Source organism: Bactrocera oleae, unplaced genomic scaffold (assembly GCF_042242935.1).
Source record: "Bactrocera oleae isolate idBacOlea1 unplaced genomic scaffold, idBacOlea1 ctg00000010.1, whole genome shotgun sequence".
Taxonomy (NCBI): Eukaryota; Metazoa; Arthropoda; class Insecta; order Diptera; family Tephritidae; genus Bactrocera; species Bactrocera oleae.
Window position 1 is genome coordinate 455,001 of NW_027212753.1, and position 15,252 is coordinate 470,252.

General features: G+C 49.9%; 1 protein-coding gene and 1 pseudogene across 1 annotated transcript in view; both read left to right on the top strand.

The window, feature by feature from the left end:
* The window catches only part of LOC138858575 (large subunit ribosomal RNA), a 2,774-nt pseudogene extending 134 nt beyond the window's left edge, over positions 1-2,640 (top strand).
* The window catches only part of LOC138858512 (mediator of RNA polymerase II transcription subunit 1-like), a 32,224-nt gene extending 17,245 nt beyond the window's left edge, over positions 1-14,979 (top strand). Inside the window, exons 2-4 of the mRNA XM_070112813.1 lie at positions 3,431-3,847; positions 9,244-9,928; positions 14,751-14,979. Of these exons, the coding sequence (XP_069968914.1) occupies positions 3,431-3,847; positions 9,244-9,928; positions 14,751-14,979 (1,331 nt within the window). The remainder of the gene's footprint in view (positions 1-3,430; positions 3,848-9,243; positions 9,929-14,750) is intronic.
* Positions 14,980-15,252: the final 273 nt, after the last annotated feature.

Genomic DNA, 15,252 nt, shown 5'->3' on the forward strand with positions numbered 1-15,252 from the left:
GGCAAATGTGAGATGCAGTGTATGGAATATCTTAATATCTAGTATGAGAAATTAACGATTTAAGTCCTTCTTAAATGAGGCCATTTACCCATAGAGGGTGCCAGGCCCGTATAACGTTAATGATTACTAGAAAGATATTTCCAAAGAGTCGTGTTGCTTGATAGTGCAGCACTAAGTGGGTGGTAAACTCCATCTAAAACTAAATATAACCATGAGACCGATAGTAAACAAGTACCGTGAGGGAAAGTTGAAAAGAACTCTGAATAGAGAGTTAAATAGTACGTGAAACTGCTTAGAGGTTAAGCCCGATGAACCTGAATATCCATTATGAAAAATTCATCATTATAACTGTAGTATTTAATTTTAAATATTATAGTAATAGTGTGCATTTTTTTCATATAAGGACATTGTAATCTATTAACATAATAAAATATTTATCAAAAGATCATTGGTTTTTAAGTTTATTCAAATTAATTTGCTTTTAGCTTATTAACATAGAATAATTACTGATGATTTGATAAAGTGTTGATAGATTTTATTATATATAATGCTAAAATTCTTTTGAATTTTACAATAATATTATTATCATTGATTTTAATATTAATTGTATGCATTTATATGATTAACAATGCGAAAGATTCAGGATACCTTCGGGACCCGTCTTGAAACACGGACCAAGGAGTCTAACATATGTGCAAGTCATTGGGTTATATTAAACCTAATGGCGAAATTAACTTAACTGTATTAATAATGGGATTAATTTTTAATGTATTACATTATTAATTCAATCCCGGGGCGTTCCATATAGTTATGTATAATGATAATTTATTATTATTTATACCTCTAACTGGAGCGTACCTTGAGCATATATGCTGTGACCCGAAAGATGGTGAACTATACTTGATCAGGTTGAAGTCAGGGGAAACCCTGATGGAAGACCGAAACAGTTCTGACGTGCAAATCGATTGTCAGAATTGAGTATAGGGGCGAAAGACCAATCGAACCATCTAGTAGCTGGTTCCCTCCGAAGTTTCCCTCAGGATAGCTGGTGCATTTAAAAATTATGTAAAATAATCTTATCTGGTAAAGCGAATGATTAGAGGCCTTAGGGTCGAAACGACCTTAACCTATTCTCAAACTTTAAATGGGTAAGAACCTCACCTTTCTTGATATGAAGGTTGAGGTTATGATATAATGTGCCCAGTGGGCCACTTTTGGTAAGCAGAACTGGCGCTGTGGGATGAACCAAACGTAATGTTACGGTGCCTAAATTAACAACTCATGCAGATACCATGAAAGGCGTTGGTTGCTTAAAACAGCAGGACGGTGGACATGGAAGTCGTAATCCGCTAAGGAGTGTGTAACAACTCACCTGCCGAAGCAACTAGCCCTTAAAATGGATGGCGCTTAAGTTGTATACCTATACATTACCGCTAAAGTACATGATTTATAATACAATTTCGGTTGGATTATAAATTTTGAAACTTTAGTGAGTAGGAGGGTACAATGGTGTGCTTAGAAGTGTTTGGCGTAAGCCTGCATGGAGCCGCTATTGGTACAGATCTTGGTGGTAGTAGCAAATAATCGAATGAGACCTTGGAGGACTGAAGTGGAGAAGGGTTTCGTGTGAACAGTGGTTGATCACGAGTTAGTCGGTCCTAAGTTCAAGGCGAAAGCCGAAAATTTTCAAGTTTTAATGAAATGAAATGAATGAATTTTTATTCCATAGTAATTAAACACTTGAATAATTTTGAACGAAAGGGAATACGGTTCCAATTCCGTAACCTGTTGAGTATCCGTTTGTTATTAAAAATGGGCCTTTGTGCTCATCCTGGCAACAGGAACGACCATAAAGAAGCCGTCGAGAGGTATCGGAAGAGTTTTCTTTTCTGTTTTATAGTCGTACTACCATGGAAGTCTTTCGAAGAGAGATATGGTAGATGGACTAGAAGAGCATGACATTTACTGTTGTGTCGATATTTTCTCCTCGGACCTTGAAAATTTATGGTGGGGTTACGCAAACTTCTCAACAGGCCGTACCAATATCCGCAGCTGGTCTCCAAGGTGAAGAGTCTCTAGTCGATAGAATAATGTAGGTAAGGGAAGTCGGCAAATTAGATCCGTAACTTCGGGATAAGGATTGGCTCTGAAGATTGAGATAGTCGGGCTTGATTGGGAAGCAATACCATGGTTTATGTACTCGTTCTGGGTAAATAGAGAATTTCGATTCTTGTTCCCCGGATAGTAGTTACGTAGCCAATTGTGGAACTTTCTTGCTAAAATTTCTAAAGGATTTATTATTGTATAGATACTTTTTAAATTATAACGATTATCAATTAACAATCAATTCAGAACTGGCACGGACTTGGGGAATCCGACTGTCTAATTAAAACAAAGCATTGTGATGGCCCTAACGGGTGTTGACACAATGTGATTTCTGCCCAGTGCTCTGAATGTCAAAGTGAAGAAATTCAAGTAAGCGCGGGTAAACGGCGGGAGTAACTATGACTCTCTTAAGGTAGCCAAATGCCTCGTCATCTAATTAGTGACGCGCATGAATGGATTAACGAGATTCCCTCTGTCCCTATCTACTCATTCGTTGTTTGGATTCCGACGCGAATAGACGTGCGTGCGCATCGTTGTGATTAGTAATTTTCGGTGATTTTTCGGTATTTCCTTTTGAGCGATATTTGTTTACGCGTTAGCATAAGCACCGTTGCTTGTCGAGTGTGTGAAATTGTTGCTACAATTTCTTGCGGAATTTCGCTTTGTGCGAGTATTCGCGTTTTGTTGTTAGTGCTCGGGTACGTGACCGCGAGTGTGTTTTTTCGTGCAAGGGCACAATTGGCGCGTTTTTTGGGCATTTTTCGGTGGAATAGCGGTAAGTACATATTTTTTAATATTGTGTACAGTACCTTAGGTGCTACCGCAACGTGGTCGTTCACGTTGTTGTTGGTGGGGGACTTTTTGCATAGCCCCAGTTTAGTGCCGTATTGTTGGTATTCTTTGCCGGCAGAGTCGCCTATTTGGAGTGTTGTGTTGGGCATCTGGTGTTCAGTTGGCCAGTTTCAGCAGGTTCTGAGCAGGATTGCTCAAAAGGTACCAGCGTCTGTCCAGTGCTGAAGTGAGTGTACCGTGTGCAGACAAACGGTCGTAGCAGTGTGCGTTTAACCCACGGATCGGTTCGGTCCAGCGCCACATCGGTCGACTCGCGGCCGTTACGGGGACATTGATCCGTCCGGCGGTCAATTTGAGTGACCTCTGTCCAGGCCTTTTGGCTGGAGTTGTGGGCTGTACCCTAGCGAGAACGCATTAATCGTCCGCTTGGGTCGTCGCTGCTATAGAGCGGGTCTGCGCTAGAGATACTTTCTCCAGCGCGTTCAGTTGCACGTACTTGGCGAGCGGCTGTTTTCGGCATCTGTTGAACTAGTGCCATCTGCGTCAGTGGTAAGTTCGGCGGATCAGCCTACCAAAGGGCGTCCGAAGGCAAGAATGCCTCCACCACGGAGGAGGAGGGTTAAATCCCTCGCTGGGAGTGAGGAGTCCGGTCCATCGGTGGTAACGGTGGACACTTCGGGAGACGAGGCGGTGAGGCCATCGGTGAGGTCCCCGCCACGGCGGAAGGCGCGTTTGGGGTCGCCGGCAGAAACGGGGGGTGATGAGGGCGGGAGCGGTAGTGGTAGCGGTTGCGATAACGGTGACACCGCTGAAAAAGCGGCTGTTCACCCCGCAAAGTCGGGCGAGGGCGAAGTGGGTGTTGCGCGCGTTGATACGGGCGCGAAGAAAACGGGCGCTAGCAAAACGAGCGCGAGCAATACGAGCGCGAGCAAGGGCGGCGCGAGCAACCGTGGTGCTCTTAAGGGGGTTGTTGTTGTCGGGGGTGGTGCGGTTAGCCATGTCGCGGCTATTAAGAAAATTTCGGCGGAGCTAAGCGAAGTAGTTTTTGGGGCCGAAAATTTCGCTATAGGGACCGCGAAGGGGCTGATGGAGCTTGCCTCGAAATACGAGGCACTTCTGATGACGGTAGTAACCGAGAATGCCCATCTTCGTGGTCAAGTTGACGCCCTTAGAGGAGGCTGTGGAGGACACTCCTCGCCGCCGAGCAGGTCAATGCCGGCTCCATCGGCACCGATGCCTCCGCCCCCAGCACCTGTACTGGAGGCGATTGCACCGGTGGCGCAGAAGCCTGTTGAGACCTGGTCAGTTGTGGTTAGGAGTAAGGGGCCTGCAGCTTCCTCTGAGGAAGTCATTAAAAAAGTTGTTAAGGAGGTGGGTCCTTCCCTGGGGGTAAGGATCCACGAGGTTAGGCCAATTAAGGGTGGTGGGGCGGTTATCCGCACTCCCTCTGTTTTAGAGAGGGAGAAAGTTGCGATGAACGCGAAATTCGGGGAGGTGGGGTTGGACGTGACTGTCAACCGGAAGTTGGGTCCTCGGGTTGTAGTCCAGGGGGTTCACACGGAGATCTCCCATGATGAGTTCATGGAAGAGTTACTCCGGCTGAACCTTCAGGATTTTAGCCCGGCGTCCCAGAGGTCAGATGTGAGGATGGTCAGTCGTCCCTGGAAGGTGGCCCCTGATGGTAGCACCAATGTCGTCCTTGAGGGTACGGACAAAATGATGTCCGCCCTCTTGGAGGCAGGTAGGTGCTACATCAAGTGGTTCTCCTTCCGGGTGCGACCGGATAGCCCCGTTGCTGGCTGCTTCCGGTGTATGAGTTTCGACCATAGAGTGGCTGTGTGTAGGGCCAAATCAGATGTCTGCCGGAGGTGCGGTCAGGAAGGCCACAGAGCTGCCAGTTGCGTCAATGCACTCCATTGCCGCAACTGCGCATTCAAGGGTAGACCAGCTGGGCATCTTATGATGTCCGCTGTCTGCCCGATATACTGTGGCATTGTTGAGCGCGCCCTCGCCAGACACTGATGGGGGGAATTATACAGTTAAACTGCCAGGGGGCGTATGCCGTAATGTGTGAATTGGGGGGGTGTATGGCTGAGGGGAGGTGCGGCATTGCCTTACTCCAGGAGCCCTACGCCACCAATGGTGTGGTTCGGGGTCTTCCTGGTAGTTTCAAGGTCTTCACGGACCTTGGGGCTAATGCTGCAATTGTTGTGAGTGATCCCAACTACGATTGTGTAGTTGTGGATTCCTCACAACTGGGTGTATGTGTCGCGATAGAGGGGGAGTTCGGTAGGCTGATTGTAGCTAGTTTGTACTGCAAATTTAGCGAGCCCCTAGAGCCCTACCTGGGCTACATGGATAAGCTACTACTACTTGCGAGTAGTAGCCCATTTATCCTAGGGCTGGATGCGAATGCCTCGTCTTCGATGTGGTTTAGTAAGGTATCCCGGCATTCGTCTGGATATCAAAGCCACAGTCGAGGCGAGGCATTAAGTGAATGGGTGGTGGCTAAAAACCTCCACATTGTGAATGAGCCGAGTGAATGGTACACGTTTGATGGGCCTGGGGGCGTGAGTGACATTGACGTGACGCTTATGAATCAGGCAGCAGATAGGGCGTTCGTAGCTAGATGGGAGGTTAAGGGAGGGTGGGGATTGAGTGATCATAATTTGATCCAAATTATGGTTACTCCCAAATCCCCTCCCTCGCTGTATGAGAGTCCATTGCGGCGATGGCGTACCTCTGGTATCGACTGGAACCAATATGGACGATCTGTCAGGGAAGCGGTATTGGGTATACCGCTTAGAGCGTTTGAGGATTTGGGGGTTGATGAGCAGGTTGCTCGTCTTTATGAGGTAGTGTGGGGGGTTAATGATAGGGTACTTAGAAAGTGTGAAAGTTTTATCGTTAGGAAAATTAAGTGGTGGACGCATGAGTTAACCTTGAAGAGGAGGACTGTCAGGCGATTGAGGCGAAAGTTTCAACGCGCTCGGCGGTCCAATTCTGACAGGCTGTCCCAGCTTAGGCATGAACTTAGTTGTGCTGCTAGGGAATATAAGGATATGTTGGTAAAAGTTAAAGAAGAGGAGTGGAGGAGTTTCGTGAGTGAGAATAGGGACGACCCGTGGGGTCAGGTCTATAGGATCTGCCGGGGTCGTAAGAGGGAGGACGTTACCTCTCTTCGCGTTGGTGACACTATGTTATCAACGTGGAGAGAGTGTGCGGGGGCTTTGTTAGGAGCGTTCTTTCCTAGGGCGGAGGTTCAGGTACCTCAAGCACAAGAGGTACCTGTCCCTCCATTAGACGATGGAGAGTTGGGGTACGCCTTTGGCCTGGTCAGGTCTAAACGGTCCCCAGGTTTTGATGGTTTGAACGGAGAGATGTGCAAAAGCTTGTGGAAGTTCATTCCGGAATACTTGGAGGCCATTTATAATAAGTGCGTGTGGGAGGGTTATTTTCCACGCGAGTGGAAAATTGCTAGGGTTGTACCTCTCCTGAAGTCCCCTGATAAGATCAGGAGTGATCCTCGCTCTTATCGGGGCATCAGTCTCCTTCCAGTACTTGGAAAAGTGCTGGAAAGAGTTATGGTGGAACGGCTTCAGGAGCTAACGCGGGGTATGTGGTCGGATAGACAGTATGGGTTCAGGAAAGGACGCAGTGTAGAGGATGCGTGGTTCTACGTTCAGGGTGCTGTTAGGGAGAATGTCAACAAATATGTCCTTGGCATATTTGTTGACTTCAAGGGGGCATTTGATTACCTAAGCTGGGATCGAGTGTTGCAACGGCTGGAGGAGCTTGGCTGTCCGGAAATTACTCTTTGGCGGAGTTACTTTTCGGACAGAAAAGCCTCTCTAGTCGGAATGAATGGGAGTGTGGAGATCGGAGTGGTTCGTGGCTGCCCGCAGGGATCCATCTGCGGTCCATATATTTGGAACCTCATGATGGACTCTCTGCTTGGACAGCTCGAACCCCTCTGTAAATGTTGTGCGTATGCGGACGACCTTCTCCTTCTGGTTGAAGGTCGATCGCGATTTGAGTTAGAGCGGGCGGGAGGACAATTTTTAGAAATTGTAAATAGTTGGGGTTTAGGTGTGGGGGTAGACATATCGATGGACAAAACGGTGACAATGCTGCTTAAGGGCAGATTGTCGCCGGTTCGTCCACCGATTGTCAAGGTGAATGGGGTCAGCATCAGGTATGTGACGCAAGTCAAATACCTGGGGCTGACCATGAGTGAAAGAATGTGCTTTACTCCACACTTAGCGATTCTGAAGGAGCGACTGCAGGCGGTCGTAGGCAAAGTGCGACGCATCTTGAGGAGCGATTGGGGCCTTGGACGCCGTGCTGTTCGCACCATATACCGTGGTCTATTTGTGGCTTGTGCCACTTATGGAGCCGCAATATGGTGGGAATCAGCGATGACGGTCTCTGGTCGCCGAAAACTCCTCTCGGTGCAACGTTGCATGATGCTTGCATGTTTGCCTGTATGTCGCACCGTTTCAACGGATGCGATGCAGGTTTTACTAGGTGCACCCCCTCTTGACCTGATTGTTGTACAGCGAGCTGTTGCATTCAGGTTAAGAAGGGGCTTGAGTGTGTCATTGCTGCGGAATGATTGGATTTCCGATGATGATGTGGAGAGGGAGGGATTTCTAGGGAGCAAGAGGCTTCTAGATGATAGGGTTAGGAGTAGGTGGCAAGACCGTTGGGACAATAGTCCTAACGGTCGGGTGACTTATGAGTACATCCGGGATGTTAGGTTCGTTGAGGGTAACCCAGACTTCAGATTTTGTCTGAGTCTGGGTTTTTTGTTAACGGGGCATGGGCCTCTGAATGCATTTTTGCATCAGAGGCACCTTTCTGATAGGTCGGGGTGTTTGTGTGGGGCGCGTCGTGAAGACTGGGTTCACTTGATCGCGGAGTGCCCGATGTACTCGGACATTAGGGATCTAGGGGGTATGGGGATTAGCTGGACTGATGGACGGTTAGATGTTAGCGGTGTGATCTCCACTAGTCGGAATGCCGAACAGTTAGGGTCGTTTGCGCGTGAATTGTTTAGGCGGCGGAGGCGTTTAACTGTGAGTTAGGGTTAGCTTCTTGTGTGAAAGGTGTGTGAGTGTAATGTGCGTATGGGGTTCAACCCTTGGTTACCAGTCCAGAGCTGTATGGAGGCTCAACTGGTAGTAGCTTCGGCTACGAGGTCTGACCGGAGACTTAATTCTGGTACCACGGGGAGCAGGGGCCCTTAGAGTTCGCTCCAACCTGCTCGTGCGGACTGGCCCTTCGGGGAGTATCGTGGTGGTTGTGGTTTATACCCAAATGCGGGAAGAACTGACGTTTTGTCAGTTCAATGTGGAGTTGCATTGCAACCGGGTGCCGGACCCAAAGTACGGCAGAGGTTTTAGATAGGCCTCGAACCTTACCAAGGTGTGTAGTGTGTCCATTCCACACTACCAATCGGTACTGAAAAATGCCTAGCATTTTTGGGGCGCTGATCAACGCATTGTATTGATACGCTGTGCTTTTGAGCGCCGTGAGATAAGGCCGTCGACGGCAGGTACTCACGTTAAACACACCGGACGTTGTCCCTATCTACTCATTCGTTGTTTGGATTCCGACGCGAATAGACGTGCGTGCGCATCGTTGCGATTTAGTAGTGATTTTTTTTCGATTTTCTTTTGTGCGGTATTTGTTTACGCGAGTGAGTTGGCACCGTTGCTTATCGGGTGTGTGGAAATTGTTGGTGCAATTTCCTTGGAATTTCATTTTGTGCGGGTATTCGCTGGCAATTGTTTTTGCTCGGTTACGGGACCGCGTGTGTGGTTTTTCGTGCTAGGGCACGAATTGCGCGTTTTTTAGACATTTTTTTGGCGTGGGCTTATTAAGTAGCGGTAAGTACATATTTTTTAATATTGTGTACTGTACCTTTAGGTACTACCGCAACGTGGTTGTTGTTGTTGTGGGACTCTCCGTACAGTTCCAGTTTAGTGCTGTGTTGTTGGCATTGTTTGCTGGGTGGACTGCTTGTTTGGAGTGCTGTGTTGGGCATCTGGCGTTCAGTTGGACAGTGTCAGCAAGTCCTGAGCAGGATTGCTCAATAGGTACCGGCGGCTGTCCCAGTGTTGGAGACAGTGAATCCTGTGCAGACAAACGGTCGTAGTAGTGTGCGTTTAGCCCACGGATCGATTCGGTTCAGCGCCACATCGGTCGACTCGCAACCGTTACGGGGACTTGTTCCGTCCGGCGGTCATTTGAGTGACCTTTGTCCAGACCATTTGGTTGGAGTTGTGGGCTGTACCCTTGCGAGAACGCTTTAATCGTCTGCTTGGGTCGTCGCTGCTACAGAGCGTGTCTGCGCTTGCGACACTTTTTTCAGCGCGTTCAGTCGCACGTACGTGGCGAGCGGCTGTTTCGGGGTCTTGCTTGAACGAGTTCCATCTGCGTCAGTGGTACGCTTGGCGGATCAGCCTACCGAAAGGCGAAGTCCGAAGGCTAAGATGCCTCCACCACGGAGGAGGAGGGTTAAGTCCCTCGCTGGAAGCGAAGAGTCGGGGCCATCAACTGTTACGGTCGACACTTCGGGTGACGAGATGGCGGGGCCATCGGTAAGGTCCCCGCCACGGCAGAAGGCGCGTTTGGGGTCTGCGGGTGAAACGGGGGGTGAAGAGGGCGGGAGCGGTAGTGGTTGCGGTTGCGGTAAGGGTGACACCGCTGAAAAAGTGGCTGTTCACTCCGCAAAGTCGGGCGAGGGTGCAGCAGATGTGTCTGCGCAGAAATCGGGCGCTGGCGAAGTTGGTCTCGTGCGGGGTGACGAGGGCGCGAAAAAGACGGGAGATAATAAGGCGAGCGCGAGAAAAAGTAGTGCGGGCAGAAAAGACGCTGCTAAAGGGAGCGCGGTTATTGTCGGGGGTGGTGCGGTGAGCCATGTAGCGGCTATAAAGAAAATTTCGGCGGAACTTAGCGGAATAGTTTTTGGGGCCGAGAATTTTGATATAGGGATCGCGAAGGGGCTGATGGAGCTTGCCTCGAAGTACGAGGCACTTCTGATGACGGTAGTAACCGAGAATGCCCATCTTCGTGGACAAGTTGACGCCCTTAGAGGAGGCTGTGGAGGACACTCCTCGCCGCCGAGCAGGTCAATGCCGGCTCCATCGGCACCAATGCCTCCGCCCCCAGCACCTGTACTGGAGGCGATTGCACCGGTGGCGCAGAAGCCTGTTGAGACCTGGTCAGTTGTGGTTAGGAGTAAGGGGCCTGCAGCTTCCTCTGAGGAAGTCGTTAAAAAAGTAGTTAAGGAGGTGGGTCCTTCCCTGGGGGTAAGGATCCACGAGGTTAGGCCAATTAAGGGTGGTGGGGCGGTTATCCGCACTCCCTCTGTTTTAGAGAGGGAGAAAGTTGCGATGAACGCGAAATTCGGGGAGGTGGGGTTGGACGTGACTGTCAACCGGAAGTTGGGTCCTCGGGTTGTAGTCCAGGGGGTTCACACGGAGATCTCCCATGATGAGTTCATGGAAGAGTTACTCCGGCTGAACCTTCAGGATTTCAGCCCGGCGTCCCAGAGGTCAGATGTGAGGATGGTCAGTCGTCCCTGGAAGGTGGCCCCTGATGGTAGCACCAATGTCGTCCTTGAGGGTACGGACAAAATGATGTCCGCCCTCTTGGAGGCAGGTAGGTGCTACATCAAGTGGTTCTCCTTCCGGGTGCGACCGGATAGCCCCGTTGCTGGCTGCTTCCGGTGTATGAGTTTCGACCATAGAGTGGCTGTGTGTAGGGCCAAATCAGATGTCTGCCGGAGGTGCGGTCAGGAAGGCCACAGAGCTGCCAGTTGCGTCAATGCACTCCATTGCCGCAACTGCGCATTCAAGGGTAGACCAGCTGGGCATCTTATGATGTCCGCTGTCTGCCCGATATACTGTGGCATTGTTGAGCGCGCCCTCGCCAGACACTGATGGGGGGAATTATACAGTTAAACTGCCAGGGGGCGTATGCCGTAATGTGTGAATTGGGGGGGTGTATGGCTGAGGGGAGGTGCGGCATTGCCTTACTCCAGGAGCCCTACGCCACCAATGGTGTGGTTCGGGGTCTTCCTGGTAGTTTCAAGGTCTTCACGGACCTTGGGGCTAATGCTGCAATTGTTGTGAGTGATCCCAACTACGATTGTGTAGTTGTGGATTCCTCACAACTGGGTGTATGTGTCGCGATAGAGGGGGAGTTCGGTAGGCTGATTGTAGCTAGTTTGTACTGCAAATTTAGCGAGCCCCTAGAGCCCTACCTGGGCTACATGGATAAGCTACTACTACTTGCGAGTAGTAGCCCATTTATCCTAGGGCTGGATGCGAATGCCTCGTCTTCGATGTGGTTTAGTAAGGTATCCCGGCATTCGTCTGGATATCAAAGCCACAGTCGAGGCGAGGCATTAAGTGAATGGGTGGTGGCTAAAAACCTCCACATTGTGAATGAGCCGAGTGAATGGTACACGTTTGATGGGCCTGGGGGCGTGAGTGACATTGACGTGACGCTTATGAATCAGGCAGCAGATAGGGCGTTCGTAGCTAGATGGGAGGTTAAGGGAGGGTGGGGATTGAGTGATCATAATTTGATCCAAATTATGGTTACTCCCAAATCCCCTCCCTCGCTGTATGAGAGTCCATTGCGGCGATGGCGTACCTCTGGTATCGACTGGAACCAATATGGACGATCTGTCAGGGAAGCGGTATTGGGTATACCGCTTAGAGCGTTTGAGGATTTGGGGGTTGATGAGCAGGTTGCTCGTCTTTATGAGGTAGTGTGGGGGGTTAATGATAGGGTACTTAGAAAGTGTGAAAGTTTTATCGTTAGGAAAATTAAGTGGTGGACGCATGAGTTAACCTTGAAGAGGAGGACTGTCAGGCGATTGAGGCGAAAGTTTCAACGCGCTCGGCGGTCCAATTCTGACAGGCTGTCCCAGCTTAGGCATGAACTTAGTTGTGCGGCTAGGGAATATAAGGATATGTTGGTAAAAGTTAAAGAAGAGGAGTGGAGGAGTTTCGTGAGTGAGAATAGGGACGACCCGTGGGGTCAGGTCTATAGGATCTGCCGGGGTCGTAAGAGGGAGGACGTTACCTCTCTTCGCGTTGGTGACACTATGTTATCAACGTGGAGAGAGTGTGCGGGGGCTTTGTTAGGAGCGTTCTTTCCTAGGGCGGAGGTTCAGGTACCTCAAGCACAAGAGGTACCTGTCCCTCCATTAGACGATGGAGAGTTGGGGTACGCCTTTGGCCTGGTCAGGTCTAAACGGTCCCCAGGTTTTGATGGTTTGAACGGAGAGATGTGCAAAAGCTTGTGGAAGTTCATTCCGGAATACTTGGAGGCCATTTATAATAAGTGCGTGTGGGAGGGTTATTTTCCACGCGAGTGGAAAATTGCTAGGGTTGTACCTCTCCTGAAGTCCCCTGATAAGATCAGGAGTGATCCTCGCTCTTATCGGGGCATCAGTCTCCTTCCAGTACTTGGAAAAGTGCTGGAAAGAGTTATGGTGGAACGGCTTCAGGAGCTAACGCGGGGTATGTGGTCGGATAGACAGTATGGGTTCAGGAAAGGACGCAGTGTAGAGGATGCGTGGTTCTACGTTCAGGGTGCTGTTAGGGAGAATGTCAACAAATATGTCCTTGGCATATTTGTTGACTTCAAGGGGGCATTTGATTACCTAAGCTGGGATCGAGTGTTGCAACGGCTGGAGGAGCTTGGCTGTCCGGAAATTACTCTTTGGCGGAGTTACTTTTCGGACAGAAAAGCCTCTCTAGTCGGAATGAATGGGAGTGTGGAGATCGGAGTGGTTCGTGGCTGCCCGCAGGGATCCATCTGCGGTCCATATATTTGGAACCTCATGATGGACTCTCTGCTTGGACAGCTCGAACCCCTCTGTAAATGTTGTGCGTATGCGGACGACCTTCTCCTTCTGGTTGAAGGTCGATCGCGATTTGAGTTAGAGCGGGCGGGAGGACAATTTTTAGAAATTGTAAATAGTTGGGGTTTAGGTGTGGGGGTAGACATATCGATGGACAAAACGGTGACAATGCTGCTTAAGGGCAGATTGTCGCCGGTTCGTCCACCGATTGTCAAGGTGAATGGGGTCAGCATCAGGTATGTGACGCAAGTCAAATACCTGGGGCTGACCATGAGTGAAAGAATGTGCTTTACTCCACACTTAGCGATTCTGAAGGAGCGACTGCAGGCGGTCGTAGGCAAAGTGCGACGCATCTTGAGGAGCGATTGGGGCCTTGGACGCCGTGCTGTTCGCACCATATACCGTGGTCTATTTGTGGCTTGTGCCACTTATGGAGCCGCAATATGGTGGGAATCAGCGATGACGGTCTCTGGTCGCCGAAAACTCCTCTCGGTGCAACGTTGCATGATGCTTGCATGTTTGCCTGTATGTCGCACCGTTTCAACGGATGCGATGCAGGTTTTACTAGGTGCACCCCCTCTTGACCTGATTGTTGTACAGCGAGCTGTTGCATTCAGGTTAAGAAGGGGCTTGAGTGTGTCATTGCTGCGGAATGATTGGATTTCCGATGATGATGTGGAGAGGGAGGGATTTCTAGGGAGCAAGAGGCTTCTAGATGATAGGGTTAGGAGTAGGTGGCAAGACCGTTGGGACAATAGTCCTAACGGTCGGGTGACTTATGAGTACATCCGGGATGTTAGGTTCGTTGAGGGTAACCCAGACTTCAGATTTTGTCTGAGTCTGGGTTTTTTGTTAACGGGGCATGGGCCTCTGAATGCATTTTTGCATCAGAGGCACCTTTCTGATAGGTCGGGGTGTTTGTGTGGGGCGCGTCGTGAAGACTGGGTTCACTTGATCGCGGAGTGCCCGATGTACTCGGACATTAGGGATCTAGGGGGTATGGGGATTAGCTGGACTGATGGACGGTTAGATGTTAGCGGTGTGATCTCCACTAGTCGGAATGCCGAACAGTTAGGGTCGTTTGCGCGTGAATTGTTTAGGCGGCGGAGGCGTTTAACTGTGAGTTAGGGTTAGCTTCTTGTGTGAAAGGTGTGTGAGTGTAATGTGCGTATGGGGTTCAACCCTTGGTTACCAGTCCAGAGCTGTATGGAGGCTCAACTGGTAGTAGCTTCGGCTACGAGGTCTGACCGGAGACTTAATTCTGGTACCACGGGGAGCAGGGGCCCTTGGAGTTCGCTCCAACCTGCTCGTGCGGACTGGCCCTTCGGGGAGTATCGTGGTGGTTGTGGTTTATACCCAAATGCGGGAAGAACTGACGTTTTGTCAGTTCAATGTGGAGTTGCATTGCAACCGGGTGCCGGACCCAAAGTACGGCAGAGGTTTTAGATAGGCCTCGAACCTTACCAAGGTGTGTAGTGTGTCCATTCCACACTACCAATCGGTACTGAAAAATGCCTAGCATTTTTGGGGCGCTGATCAACGCATTGTATTGATACGCTGTGCTTTTGAGCGCCGTGAGATAAGGCCGTCGACGGCAGGTACTCACGTTAAACACACCGGACGTTGTCCCTATCTACTCATTCGTTGTTTGGATTCCGACGCGAATAGACGTGCGTGCGCATCGTTGCGATTAATTAGTGATTTTTTCGATTTTCTTTTGTGCGGTATTTGTTTACGCGAGTGAGTTGGCACCGTTGCTTGGCGGGTGTGAAAATTGTTGTTGCGATTTCCGTGGAATTTCGTTTTGTGCGGGTATTCGCTGGAAATTGTTTTTGCTCGGTTACGGGACCGCGTGTGTGGTTTTTCGTGCTAGGGCACGAATTGCGCGTTTTTAGGAAATTTTTGGCGTGGGCATATTAAGTAGCGGTAAGTACATATTTTTTAATATTGTGTACTGTACCTTTAGGTACTACCGCAACGTGGTTGTTATTGTTGTGGGACTCTCCGTACAGTTCCAGTTTAGTGCTGTGTTGTTGGCATTGTTTGCCGGCTGGACTGCTTGTTTGGAGTGCTGTGTTGGGCATCTGGCGTTCAGTTGGTCAGTGTCAGCAAGTCCTGAGCAGGATTGCTCAATAGGTACCGGCGGCTGTCCCAGTGTTGGAGACAGTGAATCCTGTGCAGACAAACGGTCGTAGTAGTGTGCGTTTAGCCCACGGATCGATTCGGTTCAGCGCCACATCGGTCGACTCGCAACCGTTACGGGGACTTGTTCCGTCCGGCGGTCATTTGAGTGACCTTGTCCAGACCATTTGGTTGGAGTTGTGGGCTGTACCCTTGCGAGAACGCCTTAATCGTCCGCTTGGGTCGTCGCTGCTACAGAGCGGGTCTGCGCTTGCGACACTTTTTTCAGCGCGTTCAGTCGCACGTACGTGGCGAGCGGCTGTTTCGGGGTCTTGTCTGAACGAGTC